Below are 13,699 nucleotides of genomic sequence, written 5' to 3' on the forward strand. Positions count from 1 at the left end.
GGGTGCTGGGAGTACAGCATAAAGGACACCCCATATCCTGCTCTGGTAGTTTCCACATCACCCACCTTGGGGCTGACCCCAGGGAGGGGCAGGTTGGCTGGGGGTGCATGGGAGGACTGGTGTCCTAGTGGATTCCATTGGCTGGGGACAGTGTCCCACAAGGGTTCTGAGTCCCCCACAAACCACACCAGTTTCTTTCCCCTTCGCCATCCTCTCACCTCATCCCTGTGGGAAGAGGAGTGAGATCCAGCATGGCCCCATCCCAGCTTTCCCCATCACCACTTCCCAGCTCCTATTTGTAGCCAGTGGGAGTGTTGGCACACTGCAGCACTTGCCAAGGGGCGAGCAGTGGCAGCGGAGCAGGCGACAGCTCAGATGCATTGATCGCTCAGATCTGTGCTGAGGTGTTGGTGCTTTTTTCCTCAGCAGCTTTCTTCCTGGCTGCATCCCAGAAAAAGGTAGGATTCAAAGGCCACCCTCGCCCTTGGCACAGCTCCATCCACACTGTCCTTTGCTGCTTCTGAAGAGAAGGGCCCACAGGAAGTGCTCACCTTGAGGCTTGATGCTGGGGAGGTTACAAAAGGAGCTCAAGCTGGAAGACAACGTGTTTTCCACTGCTGTGAAAAGAAACCAAATCCCAATATACCTCAGACAGTGCTGCTCTGAGCTCCTGGTTGAGCAAGGAGCATCTCCAAGGTAGGGGAGGGATGGAGGGGATGTTCAACCAGTCCAGGGAGTGAGGCTGGCTTGGTCCTCACAGCAAGGAGGGCATCTGGTCATGGCACTTCTGGCAACTCAAAGGCCAGAGAGTGTGTGAAACGAGAGAGGGGTGGTTGTGCACAGATTTGGGGAAGGCAGCAGGAAATGGGCTTTGTGCTGTCTGTGTGTGTCTTTCTCTCAGTGTCACTAGCTTAGGATGAACGCTGGTAGTACTGGTGGGGCAACTGAGCCAGGCCATGGGCATTTGGGGAGCAGTGGGCAGGGGGGCGATGGTGCAGGGTTGCTGAGGCCAGGGGATTGAAAGACCTGTGCTGAGGTGCCTGTGCTCACAGGGACAGGCACCTGCAGCCATCTGGTGGGAAACTTGGTTACAAACATATCTGCTAGGCATGAATGGAGAAGAGGGAGTTGTTCTGCTGTGTCATGAAACTATTCAGTACCACAGCAGTTATTTTTTAGAAAGCTCTGGGATGCAGAGAAGGACAGCAGGTTGTCATTATAGGACATCACTGTTTACCAACCCTCCTCCACTAAAAGGAGGCTAAATAAAGGCTATTCCTCCTTCCTCCCAAATTTCTGAGTATCTCCTGTGTGATCTGGACCACTACAGAGCTCTTCTGCTGAGCTGAGGGTCCTGGTGGGAGAGGGACCCCTTCTCTGGGAGGACAGGAGGAAGGGGGTGAAGAGTCACTTCTTCCACACCCACTGGTAGAGTTTAGTTTAATTTTTTTTTTTTTTAGCTCAATCAAATTTCTGGAGCTTGAACCTTCCCTGACTGCTGTGTCTTGTTGCCTTTTTGCTTCCTTCCCTTCTGTTTAGGCAGCTACAGCAGATGCTGTGAGTTTGTAATAAGTTATTTAGCAGTGATCATGCTCTTCCTCGGATTTCAATTACCACATGTTTCCCTTCAGGCTGTTTCCGACTAATTTCTCCATTTGCATAATGCCCCCCTTAGGGATGCTCTGGCACAGCCCCTTCTCCCCTGCTTTGACAAGTTCATCAAAGATTCAGGCTATTAGTGGAAAAGACTCTAATTCTGTTGGCCCTTTAGCCTGCTCCTTCTCCATGCATCTCCAATTAAAAAAAGACAAAGAAGCAGTTTGGGGTTCAGAGGGAGGGAATGGCTGTGGGAAGTGGGCTGAAGACTGCTGGACCCCCCACCCTTGGAAGGCCCTGGAGGGAACCAGCTGGAAGAATTACAAATTCAGAAGCAAATGCTGTATCTTATTGTAGATTCTAGCCTGGAGGCCCAAATAATTTTCTTTGGACCAGAATCAGCAGGGACTCCCCAGCCTTGCTGATTCTGGGGTACTTGAAGGGGAGAGATGAGGAGGGCTTTAGCTGGGGGAGCACTGAGCTGGGGGGTGGTAGGGCTGGTCACCCCAGCTGCAGATACACCCACAGATGTCCCCTCTCCTGAAATATTGCTCTTGCTTGGTTATTTGGAGGAATGGGTGTCCAGGACGGCTGAGCACATGCAGGAGAGGGGAATGGAAACCACCACATGGGTGCTGGGTGAGTCTGCCCCTTATTACTCTTCTCTAAGGCCACCTCATCTCTTTTGGACATGCCAGTCCTTCCCTGCAAATTCTGCCTCTCTGTCCATTATCAGAAGCAAGACCTGCTTATTTCCTCCTGATGTTTGTATTCTTCTGCCCCTCTTCAAGTAGGTTTCATGCTTCTACTACACACAGATGCTCTGGTCTCTCTCGCTAGTTTTTGTCCAGCTACACAGGGAAAGAAAAGCCTACACCACCATCCCGCTCTCAGTGGTATTTGCCCACTGTGATCTACGCTGAAATACATCTCCCTCCAAGATACCCAGACACCAGCTAGATTATAACTTCCTTTAGGAACAGCATAAACAGTTCCAGGTTTAAGTGAGTGCAGCACTCTTGTGAAACTTGCCCCTTTGATAGCCAGCTCCACGTTATTATAAACAGAGTCTTTTCTCCTGCTTTTTTTATTAGTTCTTCCATGTTAAAAAACATAATAGGAACTTTCAGACCAGCTTCTGTACAGACCTCTGATGCGCTTCTCTTTTATGGTTCAAGTACAATGGCAATCGCAGACATTAACATGCTTCTTTAGGATGAAATGTACATTTCAATGGCACCCAGCTGGAAGAACATGCTGCATCTCTTGCAAAGCTGGCTGCAGCCTGCCCAGAAACTCTTGGGAAGGGGGTGAGAGATGCCCAGAGTCTGCCTGCAGTCTCCTGCACATGGGAAAAAGAGGCAACAGGGGAACCAGAGAGAGGAGGGATGGTCAAAGGCAGATGCTGGAGAGCGGGGGGTGAGGCATGGCTTCTTAATGCCAGCCCTTTGGGGCAACCATTGCCTTCATACCCACCTCTGAAGCATTTAATGTGTTGCTGACAATATACAAATATGCAAAAGTAAGATGTATGGGGGGGTTACTTGGTATTTCCTTGTTACCAGAGGCTTTTGGATGGATGGAGATTCCTCTCTCCAAGGCATCAGGAGTGTGTTGAGGTCACCCTGTGTCTCAGGCTCCTTCCACATCTCTTCCTTCTCTGGATCTCATCCCCTCATAAACAGCACTCCCACCCCAGATTCTGCAGGTTTTGTCAGCCTTTTCTTTCCATCCCTCTTCATGTGTAGGGCCCTGACCTAGTAGAAGGAATGGAATCCTTCAGGCCAGCACCCTTCCCAGGACACTTCGTAGGTAGAGATTTCCATTACAAATCTTTTGAGGGCCCAGCACTCTGAGACAACCTTATGAGGGCTCTGACTTGGGATCATCATGGCAGTCACAATTAACACAGAGGAAACCTTGCTGTCTTTACCAGCTTGTGCCAACAATGGGAGAGATGCTGTGCAACCACCAGCCTGCCTTCCTCCTTGTTTCTGATTTGGGATAGACCAGCAACTGGGATGTTCTCCCATGGATGAGGGGTCTATCTGCAGAGGGATGCAGAGAGCACGCCTCTTAGTTTTCTCTGTGCTCTGTCCTCCTACTTCACTGCAGCTGAGGGGTCAGGCCACCCCACAGCACTGAAGTGAGAATGTCGTCCCCATCACAGGAGTCTGGAGACCCCACCAGGACTCTGGCCTCCCAGAAGAAGCAGCAGTCATTGCCTGGCACTGTGTTCCATCTTCTCCCTGTGTGTACCCTTCATGGGCCAAGCCTGGGCAAGTGATGGATCTCCCAGCTGAGGGGCTGAGAAGGGAAGCTGTAGCTCCAAATCAGGGTGGTCGCACCAGCCCAGCAGCAGCGTGTGGTTTCTCTCCTGCACATCTTCCACCAGGCAAATGTGCTCCTCCTTGTCCCATCAGCCAGGCTGGTGCTCAATTCCCTGTTGTTAGATGGTTGCACGCCACAGCCTCAGGGAGAACATGGGTCTACTGTTTGTCTGAAAGAGGAAGAAAACCTGCACAGGACATCCATGCTGGGGCCCTGCTGTGCAAGCAGCCCTTGCAGGCACTGGTGCTGTGTGCTCCGCAGGAAAGCTCAATCCCAGAAGGGTCAGCGGCCAGGGATGGCAGTGACATGCAGGTGGCAGCTACACGTGGCCCCCCTTCGAGAGATAAGCAATCAGTGCCACCACCACCCCGATGTACACTCCTGTGCCAATGGTTATGGAGAGCGCGGCAAGGAAGAGAGCTCGGCGGGAAGCTGAACTGGCCAGATGAAAATCTCCTTTGGAGACAGCCTTGCTGGTCTGGAAGGAGAAGAAATGCTTGTTGCTCACAGCTGTACCAACCTGCCCTTTAACCAGCATGCAGTTGTTTCATTACTGGGTCAGTGCTTTTTGTCTGGCCACTGCGCCCCAGGGAGGCTGGGACAGACAGCAAGGTGTCTGTCAGTCTGGGAGGGCTCAGAACAGCAGTGCCACCTGCACACATTTCCCGGTGGATTTTGCCTCCAGGGGAAGCATGGGCTTCAGCTACTTCTGACAGCACCTATGTGGGCACACAGCCAGAGCTGTGAGTGGCTGCACCCTTGTAAGGCCTCAGTGCACAGGGTGATGGCTGTCTGGTACTGACCAGGTACCAGCACACCCTACACAAAGATGTAACGAGAAGTGCCTAGGCTCGGAGCTGACTCTTGATGGCACAGTCTGTTGGTCCAGCTGTGCTGCCACCTGATTTTTCCTGCATGGTGTTTTCAGCTGAAGTCTATTTGCTATTGAAGGGCTGATGAAACCAGCAGTGGAGACAGATCCTTGTCACTCTGGAAAAGGATGGCAACTTCCAGCTTCTCTGAGTGCTCAGGGCATATTCCAAGCTGCTCTAGTTTCTACCTACTACTTGAGTTCAAGTTGCCAGTGGGCACCAATGCACTCAATGTGAAAAGACACCAAACAAAGATATGGTCCTTGCCTCAGTGAGTGAACAAAGGGGGTAATTATAGAAAATGGAGCTAGATATAAATTGCCCCACCTACATGATTAGGTGGAGACTGCACTGGGCTATCTTGCACTACGTAGAAAATTGTAAAATCAACTGCTCCTTGGGGTCCTAATCAATTAATGCTTCCCTTGCCTCTCACCAGCTCTGTGCCAGGCACTCATGTAATATATTTTTCCACTTCTGTTCCTATTCTCCTGATTTAACTTCTTAATGCCTCTCCCATCTATTCTTGGTACAGCAGCATCTATGCAATTGTGCAGTAAATCCCCTGGCTCTGCATGAATTATTCTGGGTCAACAGCAATCTAAGTGAGCCCAGGCTCTGGGCTAAACCCTCAAGGACTCAGCAGCTCCTCTGAGCTGCTGCAGCCTGAGGGCCATTGCCTCTCCAGCCTCTGCCAGCCTGGCATTGGCTCCCACAGGTTAGCCAATGTGCATCAGGAACAAGCACAAGAGAGGAACTGTGGACAATACGCTCCCCTTTGTGTCCAGCCCCAGAGCAGCCTGGCTCCTGTGGCATGAGCTGCGTCAGTCAGGTTGTGGTGTAGAACCTTCACGTTACTGGAGAATGGGAAGACAGATAGGAAATGTCCCATTTTCCTGAACCTGGATGGAGGGTGAGAAGCTGGGAAAGGGGGCAAGAGGAGCCCCAGTTCCCTAAATAACTTCCAGAAAACCCAAAGGAAAAGCCTGACCTCTAGTAATCCACACCAGAACTGGAGGGGCTCCAATCCCGTAACAACTGTGGAGACATCCAGGAGCACCCTTTGTCTTAACCCTCAGAGTTACGGCCATGGCACAGAGGTGAGCCTTAGATTCAGAAAGGTGTTGGTCACCTCCATGGGCCACTGTGGCTTTCAGGGCCCTTGCTTTAGCACTTGGCACATGCAGGCAAGCAAAGGCATTCCTTACCCCTTGAGAGAAGTAGAAGGCAGCAATCCCCAGGGGCCAGAAGCAACACAGCATGGAGAAAAGGGCCAAGCCCAAGTGGTCCCGGGGGGGGAGCATCAGGAAATGATCCTCGCTTTCGCTGTCGCTGGAGGAGTCGCTCTGCAAAACCAGATGGATTCAGCACATGCCCACCTCCCCGTGCCGCTCTGCATCTCAGCACCTCGCCTCCCAGCTCCCACTCTCTCCTGATCCCATCATGTTCTCATACAATTCCCACTGGCAAATTCAAGGAGTAAATTTCAAAAATATTTTAGACTCTTCAGCATGGTTTGATGAGGAACAACATAGCTCAGCAAATTCAAGAGTGAAATGGATTCTCGGCTTCCTGCCAGAGCAAATGCTGGGGGTCTGGGATTTCCCTGCATTAGAGAGAATCTTAAACTGAAATATCTTCAGCTTTGGCAGAACTGACTGTTTGTCAGCTTAAACAAACTTAAACAAAGTGACTTATCCCCATTAGAGACTAGTAGATCAATATCCTGCTAGACTAATTTAGGAAGTGAGGGAAAGCATTTGAAGTGGAGTGACATTGCAGGGGCAGCATGCCCTGTCCCCTTCGTGAGTCACTGCTCAGTGGCTATGCTGAGCCCCCTTGCCTTTGGGCACCGCTGGGCCAGCCTCAGACCACCCTGCAAGTGATGTGTCTTGGAGGGGAAGGGACACAGATGTGGGGACATCCCTGCTGCCACCTACATCACCAACACCGAAAGAAGCAGAGCTGTGCTGGGTCATCAGGCATCAGCTCCAGTGAGCTCTGGGATCCTCTCCCACCTCTCAAGATCCTGGATGATGTTTCCCAGCCTTGGCACCACTGCTCAAGCCATAACAGGGAACAACACAGCAACGAGGCTGCTTTGTCAGCTCTCGTTCTTCCTGTGCAGGATTCATCCTGTCTTTATGTATATAAAGCTTTCTCTCAGCTGCTGCCATCATGCATGTGGATTTTGCTGTTATGAAAGAATTGCTGTTTCTCTTTAGCTCGAGTGCCACAGCAGCAGCAGGCTACCCTTGTCAAAGCATTCCCATTTCCCAAGGGTCCTGCAGAGACCAACATCCCTTTTGCTCCCAGCAGCAGGCAGCCAGGCTGCTCTTAGGGAAGCTGACCTCCTGAGGTCAGCAGTGAGGAAAAAGGAGCAGAAATGATAGGAAGAAGAAATACTGGTTGCACAGAAAGGCTGGTGAGGCAGGAGGTGGTAGGATTTTTGGGGGAGTTCTGGGTAAAGAAGGGACAATAAATTATCAAGAATTTGAGCCAATGACCAGAAAGAATGACCACAGGAGTTTAGTGCTATCCCACCTGTCCAAGCTCACCTCATACTCCTGGAGCTCCTCTTCCTCCACCTCATAGGAAACCGTTTGGATGCGGATGTCACTCTCTACCAGGCAGGACCCTTGTGCCTCATGCCCTTCAGGAGCTTCAGATGGAGACTCTTTGCTTTCTGTAAAAGTGGTCTCGCAGCTTTCCATCTTGCTGTCCTTGGCCTTGAGAGCAGTCTCATCCTTCACGAGGATGAAACTGGGGCCGTACAAAGCTTCGACAGCCAGCTGCAGGGAACTGGCATCCAGCAGCTGGTGAGTCCTGGCACCACCAGTGTTTTGGAATATGTAGGAATACAGTTTCCCTTGGCAGCGATGGCTGGGGTAGTCCTGGCTGTGATGCTGGTGGTAAGAATAGCTGCTGCGAAGGTGGCCATTGGATTTGGCCAAGAGTGGGTTTTGGAGCTCACGCACGCTTTCCATGCTGCCGGCAGTGGTGGTGGTGGGGAGATCCTGCAGGAGCAGAGCAGGTGGGAGGGAATAGGCTGTTATTTCAGCAAGGCAAGGGAGCAGAAAAGCCTTTCACCCATGTAACAGCCAATGTTGAGAGGCTAGTGGGAACAGAAAAATTTGGTGATACTGGAGAGAACAAGACCCCTCCCCACCTCTGCACAGCTTGAATGCTATCTCCCCAGCTGGGAGCAAGATAAGGATGCAGCCCTGCAGTAAGGTGATCTGATTCAGGCTGGATTAACATGAGGGCTTGCTGTATCTATAATGCATCTTAAGCTGGCCCTGTGCAGCCTGACAGGAAAGGACCTCCTGCATCATTTCTGCTGGTTCATAATGTGTGCTGTGACAATGACTGACAGCACAGAAGTAGATAAGAGACTGACAGTCTCGAGGAGAGGTGACACTCGAGGAGCCTCCCTGACTTCCCAAAGGAGAAGGTTGCAGGGTGAATTATATCCCTCTGGACAATACATATACACCTAACCGGCTTTCGTGGGAAGTTCTCTAGGACTCATCCAAGGCTGAGCTGGGGCTGGCCCCAGTGAGCCACCAAGGAAAGCCAGGGGGCTGCTGTGAGGACATGGAGGTGGTATTTAGGCTGGGGTGGGAGTGTTGGATGCTCAGCCAGCTGTGAAAAGGAAAGGAAAGATGTGGTGATTAAAGGAGAGACTCCATGGGGTTCGGTCCATTTTGAAATGATGATATTTTAAGTAAATGATCCATCACATCAAAGTGCTGTTTAAACCAGCTCCACCCCTGGGCACAGTGGCAGCCAGACAGCTTTGGCTGTGGGCCACCAGCTTCAGAAAATGCTGAGTCCAAATGAAATCCTCAGCTACAAATGTCAACATGGGTTTCTTCCTCAGGGAAATTCACCTCCCTCTCCCTTCCTCCATTTCAGAGTGCTGAAACCTTGTACTGCTCTCATGTTTTTTTCCCCATGAAAATTTCTCAGAGGAAATACTTCCACCCCTTTCCTTCAGAGGAGTATTTACTATTTTGGCTTCCTGACCCACCCTGGAACAAAGAAAAAGTGCAGTGAAACATCAGCATTCTCAGGAGAGAGAAACAATTACTTTGCCCTCTTCACTACCTGAGCCCAGGTTTTACCATCTCTTTAGCATTTTCCCAGCTCCCAGACCATGCCACTTTATTGCCTTGCAACCTCAAATGTTGCTGTCCTCCTTAGAGACCTCAGTCACTGGTTCCTCTGCAGGATGCTGTGTAGCAGGGTCACACTTCCTCCTGCTGTAAAAACCCCTGAGGTGCACTAGGTTTTCTGACAGACAGCACATCACCTTGGCTTAAATCTCAAGAAAGAAAATAGAAATAGTGGAACTGAAGATTTTAGAGAGTGAGAAGCTGAGGTGGTCCTGTTTCCTTGGCCAAACTCTACCACATCATGCAGGTTTGGGAGCTGTGCATGATTTTAAATGGACCTGTCCAATGGCTTTGTTTCAGGCAGTGGCCATCACATTCTGAAAATCTGCTCAGGAAAATGGAAGTGTTCAAAAGCCCTCTCATGCTGCTAAAACACTGCATTTTGGTGAATGCCCTTCACTTCTCCCTTCCCAAAACCACCCCCTGCCTTGACAGTCTCCCACTTTACTTATAAAACCAGTAATGGCTCGTGCAGCAGATGGCCATTAAGTATTTTCAAAATATTTAAGGGAGATGCATATTTGTAGCAAAGATGGTTTTATTTTCTGCATAGACACAGAGAAGCTCAAACCTACATTCCAGTTTTCAGGCAAGCAAACCATGATCCTCTTCTTTGCTTACCTTAACATGCAAATTAGATTTCTAATAAAACAACTTAATTTTTAACAAAACAGTAAGGACAGACCAGTCACCAAGTGTCATTTGAGAGCAGCAGCAAAAGCAGGAGCCCAGTGCTAGAGAGAGAAAATTGACAGTTTGAGTACAGCATCCAAGCCTTATCTCAAGAAATGATTCTGGCAGCAAGCTAGGGTAGGAAGGAGTGGGATCTTGCTGAGAACTGCTGAAGGGAGTCAGTTCCAAATGTGTTGAGAAACACCAGCAGACGGACTGCGGGCAGGCTGCTGGCCACTGGGCAGCAGGTGCTTCCTGTGTGGAAGTTGCTGTGCTTCTCACTTTGGGTCCTCAGCAACAGGCTGGAGAAGGAGCAGAGCCGCACAGAAAAGCCATACGTTCACAGTAGCAGTCTCTGGGAAACAGCGTGGGAGGGAGAAAGAAGGGAAAGGAGCTGGGAGGAATTGGAAACCTAAAAGGCTGATTGGGAGGTGCCAGGGAACAAGTGTGGGAAGAGTGCATCTATGCAGCTGGACTGCTGCTGGACATGGGTTCTGTTGAGTCCCAGAGGATGCTAGAAGGGCTGGTGGGAGGTGTCTCACTGACCTGGGCTGTGGGGAAGAGGCAGCGAGGGCTTGCAGGCAGCAAACATCCTAGGGAGAACATACCTTGGAAGAGCAACAGTGGATAGCAAAAGAAATCATGGGGAAAACTCCTGAAGTATGGGGAAGTCTGTGAATGTGGGCTGGGCAGGGGTGAGGCTTCATCCCAGGGAACTGGGGTGAGCTCAAACCTCTCTGGTCCCTCAAACTGTCCTGGAGCTGTCCTTAGAGCAGAGTCAGGATCCTGAAGCTGCTGCACAAAGCATGGACAGGGCAGAACTACAGCTAGAAGAATTTAGCCTGCGCTAGTCCTGTACCCTTTGGAATTATAAAAGATTTACCTGTACTAAAATCTCTTTTCCTGTCTGCCTTCCACTCTTGGGAGTTGGGACTGATGCTCTCCCTGGGAGACTACAGGGACAAGAGGAAAAGCACAGAAGAAAATCTCACAGTGATTCTGATAAATAAGCAAAGGAGCCAGCAACTGCAGCCTTCATGCCCAGTCCTGGCATTTGTCAGCAGTGGGGAGGGTACAGTGAGGGCCAGTGTCACAACATGTTTACAGCAGTGTGCTCAGCCCTGCTGGAAAGCAGCCAGGCTGAAACCTTCCTCTGCAATAGCAGTGAAGGTGTGAAAGAGTCCCACTACCAGAGGGATTAGAGATGTTTCCCACTCCTCAGTCACTGAGATCAGCACATCAGATAGGGAACATGTACTGAATGGTCTGGGTTTGCAGAGACAAGGGCCATCAAGCCTCTAGGGATGACATTAGAGAAGGAATGGAAGGTGAGCACCAGCCCTTGCATGCACATGCACAGGGAAGGAGAGAGTCAGACCAGCCCTGCAGTTGTCCCCAAACCCCATTTGGGTTATCTGAATCCTACAGGGAATTTAGCCACGCAGGGACTTAAAAAAGGAAGCCTAGTAATAAAATAAGCCTGGTGATAAAGCAAGCCTGTTAATAACCAAGCTTGGGGAAAGAGGAATGAAGTCAGAAGATGAAAGCAAGAAAGCAGTAAAAGACAAATTGTCACAGATTGACCATTTTCTGTCCTGATTACCAGCAAGACTGGATAGTGTGGATATCCATTAGCCCCATGAGGCTAGCCTGGGCAGTACTGGCAGCAGGTAATGGTGCACAGGGAGGATGTGCACATACAAGCACACATGCACACCTTGGGCACAGCTGGGAGGAGGCAGACTGCGGTGCCCTAGTTGAGCTGAACCATTGCTGCAGCTCTGCTGCTGCCTGACAGCTGCTGGCTCCCTATCGAGCTGCCTCCCCCTGCTCCTGTAACCAGCTGGCTGAGCAGGGCCCCCACACTCCCCAGCCCTGTTGCAGCAGTCCCCAGCAGAGTGGGAAATGCACAGCTGTGTTGTGTACTCTCAGCTTCTTAAAGCGAGTACCGGGTAAAATGAGCCAAAATAAGCCATGAAAATAAAGAGGTAGCAAATTTAGCTTCGTATTTCACAGATCTCACCTCCACACCACATCCCCTGAGGCAGTTCTCAGAGGGACCCTTGGCACAGATGCCGGCTATGATAAGCCAGTTAATGATGAATTAAGTAGCTGTTCCAGGAATCAATCATCATTTAATTGCCCTGTCAAGCAAACACTCTGCCTTGCTCCCCGGGCTCTTTAGCAGGTTGTGGCTGTGCTGCATGTCCCCAGACTCCAGTGTGAGGTTAGCCCACCCTGGCTGAAGGCTTTCCCCTTCAGGACAGGAGCAGGGGAGGTTGGTGCCATCAGGTATTGGTGTCCCACTGCACTGCCATGCCCTGGCTGCTCTGAGGGCAGGGGACACTGTGAATGCCTGCTCCTGATCGAGCTGATGGTTAAGCACCATGGCCAGGTACAGCAGCCATAGCCCCAGGACAGATGTGGACCCACTCCTGATGGAAGAGGAAAGAAAGCACAGGAGATTTGTTGAGCACTTGTCCCTGAGTCCAGATCTTCCTAGAAGCTCTCAGGAGGTGCTTTAGATCTTCTCAGCAGAGGCTCAGGTCCAGGCAGGACACAGTACCTCTGCCTCTGGGCATCCAAGCTTGTGATTCTGCCCAAGAGAAAAGCATCTCAGAAAGGCTGCTGAGAAGCAAAGGCACAGCATCACTTGGGCAGTTGTCATTTTGGAGAGGGGGGAGAAGGAAGGGCTGTGAAAGCTCATGGACAATGTGCCTGGCAGGAATGGACCAAAGCCCTCTCTCAGCCATAGGAGCCTGTGCAGCAGCTTGGATACCTGGCATGTCTCAGCCCTGAGCCCTGCAGGGTGAGCCACAGCTCAAGGGGAGAAGGAAGTTCTTTCATCAGCCCCACAGACATGACTGTAGTGAGCAGTTTTGCTCCAGCCAACACCGAAGAACTCCCATGGGTGCTCATCTGATACCACTGCTTCTGTCTTGGGCACAGCACCAGCATGCAGATTGAGGAGCTGTTCATCCTTGGGGTGTGACAAAGCCTTCACCACTCCTGGGAAAGGTTGCTGTGGCATGAGCATCAGGTGAGGTGGCCTGGGGGCTGGAAAGGTCAGAGGGCTGATGTGGGAGAGGCAGGTCTCAGTGTGGGACAGGAGGGAAGGGTGGAGAGACTTGACAGCCCCAATGAGGCTGGCAAAGCTGGTGCCTAGAGAAACAAAAGAGCAAAGTAGGAACAGCAGTGGGAAGGGAAATAGTGGGCAAGAAGCATGGGGCAGGGGAAGCAAGGTGACATCTGAGGCAGACAGAGAGCTGGATCCTGGCCACCGACATGGAGAAGGAAAGGACCATGAAGCTGCTGGAGGAGAAAGAGCTGGTGAGGATCAGGAGGGAAGGAAGGTGACACAAAGCCTCTGGACTTGGATTAGAGGGAGGATAGCTGAGGCATTTGTGATGTAGAGAATCTGATTCACACCTTTGATGCAGCTGGTTTGATAGAGCTGGAAAGGAGTGAATAAAATGCTTGTTCTGATCTCCTGACAGGTGGAAAGCCGGTACCAAAGGGCTGCTGGCTCCAACAGAGACTAAATTGCTCTGAGAATTGGGATGTGATGGGCTTCTTTTAAAGGATCACAAGTCAAATTGGGCAATTTCCAGGTGGAAATTGGGTCTTTATTGTCTCTGACAAAAATGTTTCTTTGTGGCAGTGTTCTGACCCAGCTATGCTCAGAACTAAGGTGTCGCTCTTAATGGTAGGGAGCAGCAAATTCATCCCTGGGGCTGGCAGGGAAGAGCCGGGCTGGTTTTGGAGAAGCCGTTCCAGGAGCTCTACAGGGCTGGGGCTCCCTCCCCTCCCTGTCCCCAGCTGCGGTGCCAGCAATCTGCACACTCTGCCCGTGGGCATCCCATCAACAGGGGAGCAGTTCTCCATCGCCTCCCGGCAGCCGTGCCGGCAGCACCCAGCTTGGCACCGGAGTGCCTGCACACAGGCTATGCAGCTCCTGGCTGCCGTGTCCCCCGCCTCCGCCGCGTCCGGCGCTCGCCAGGCGGCCACCAGGTGTCCCCGGCGCTCCGCGCAGCGCCGGCCGCGCCGCCC

The 13,699-nt window shown here is 51.3% G+C and overlaps 1 protein-coding gene across 1 annotated transcript in view; it reads right to left on the reverse strand.

Moving 5' to 3' along the window:
- Positions 1-2,665: 2,665 nt before the first annotated feature.
- Positions 2,666-13,699, reverse strand: part of SYNDIG1L (synapse differentiation inducing 1 like) — a 16,862-nt gene continuing 5,828 nt past the window's right edge. The window contains exons 2-4 of the mRNA XM_015632341.2: positions 7,358-7,816; positions 6,008-6,145; positions 2,666-4,405 (exon numbers count right to left, since the gene is read on the reverse strand). Of these exons, the coding sequence (XP_015487827.1) occupies positions 4,247-4,405; positions 6,008-6,145; positions 7,358-7,786 (726 nt within the window). The 5' untranslated portion in view covers positions 7,787-7,816 and the 3' untranslated portion in view covers positions 2,666-4,246. The remainder of the gene's footprint in view (positions 4,406-6,007; positions 6,146-7,357; positions 7,817-13,699) is intronic.

The sequence above is a fragment of the Parus major genome, chromosome 5, assembly GCF_001522545.3.
Source record: "Parus major isolate Abel chromosome 5, Parus_major1.1, whole genome shotgun sequence".
Lineage (NCBI taxonomy): Eukaryota > Metazoa > Chordata > Aves > Passeriformes > Paridae > Parus > Parus major.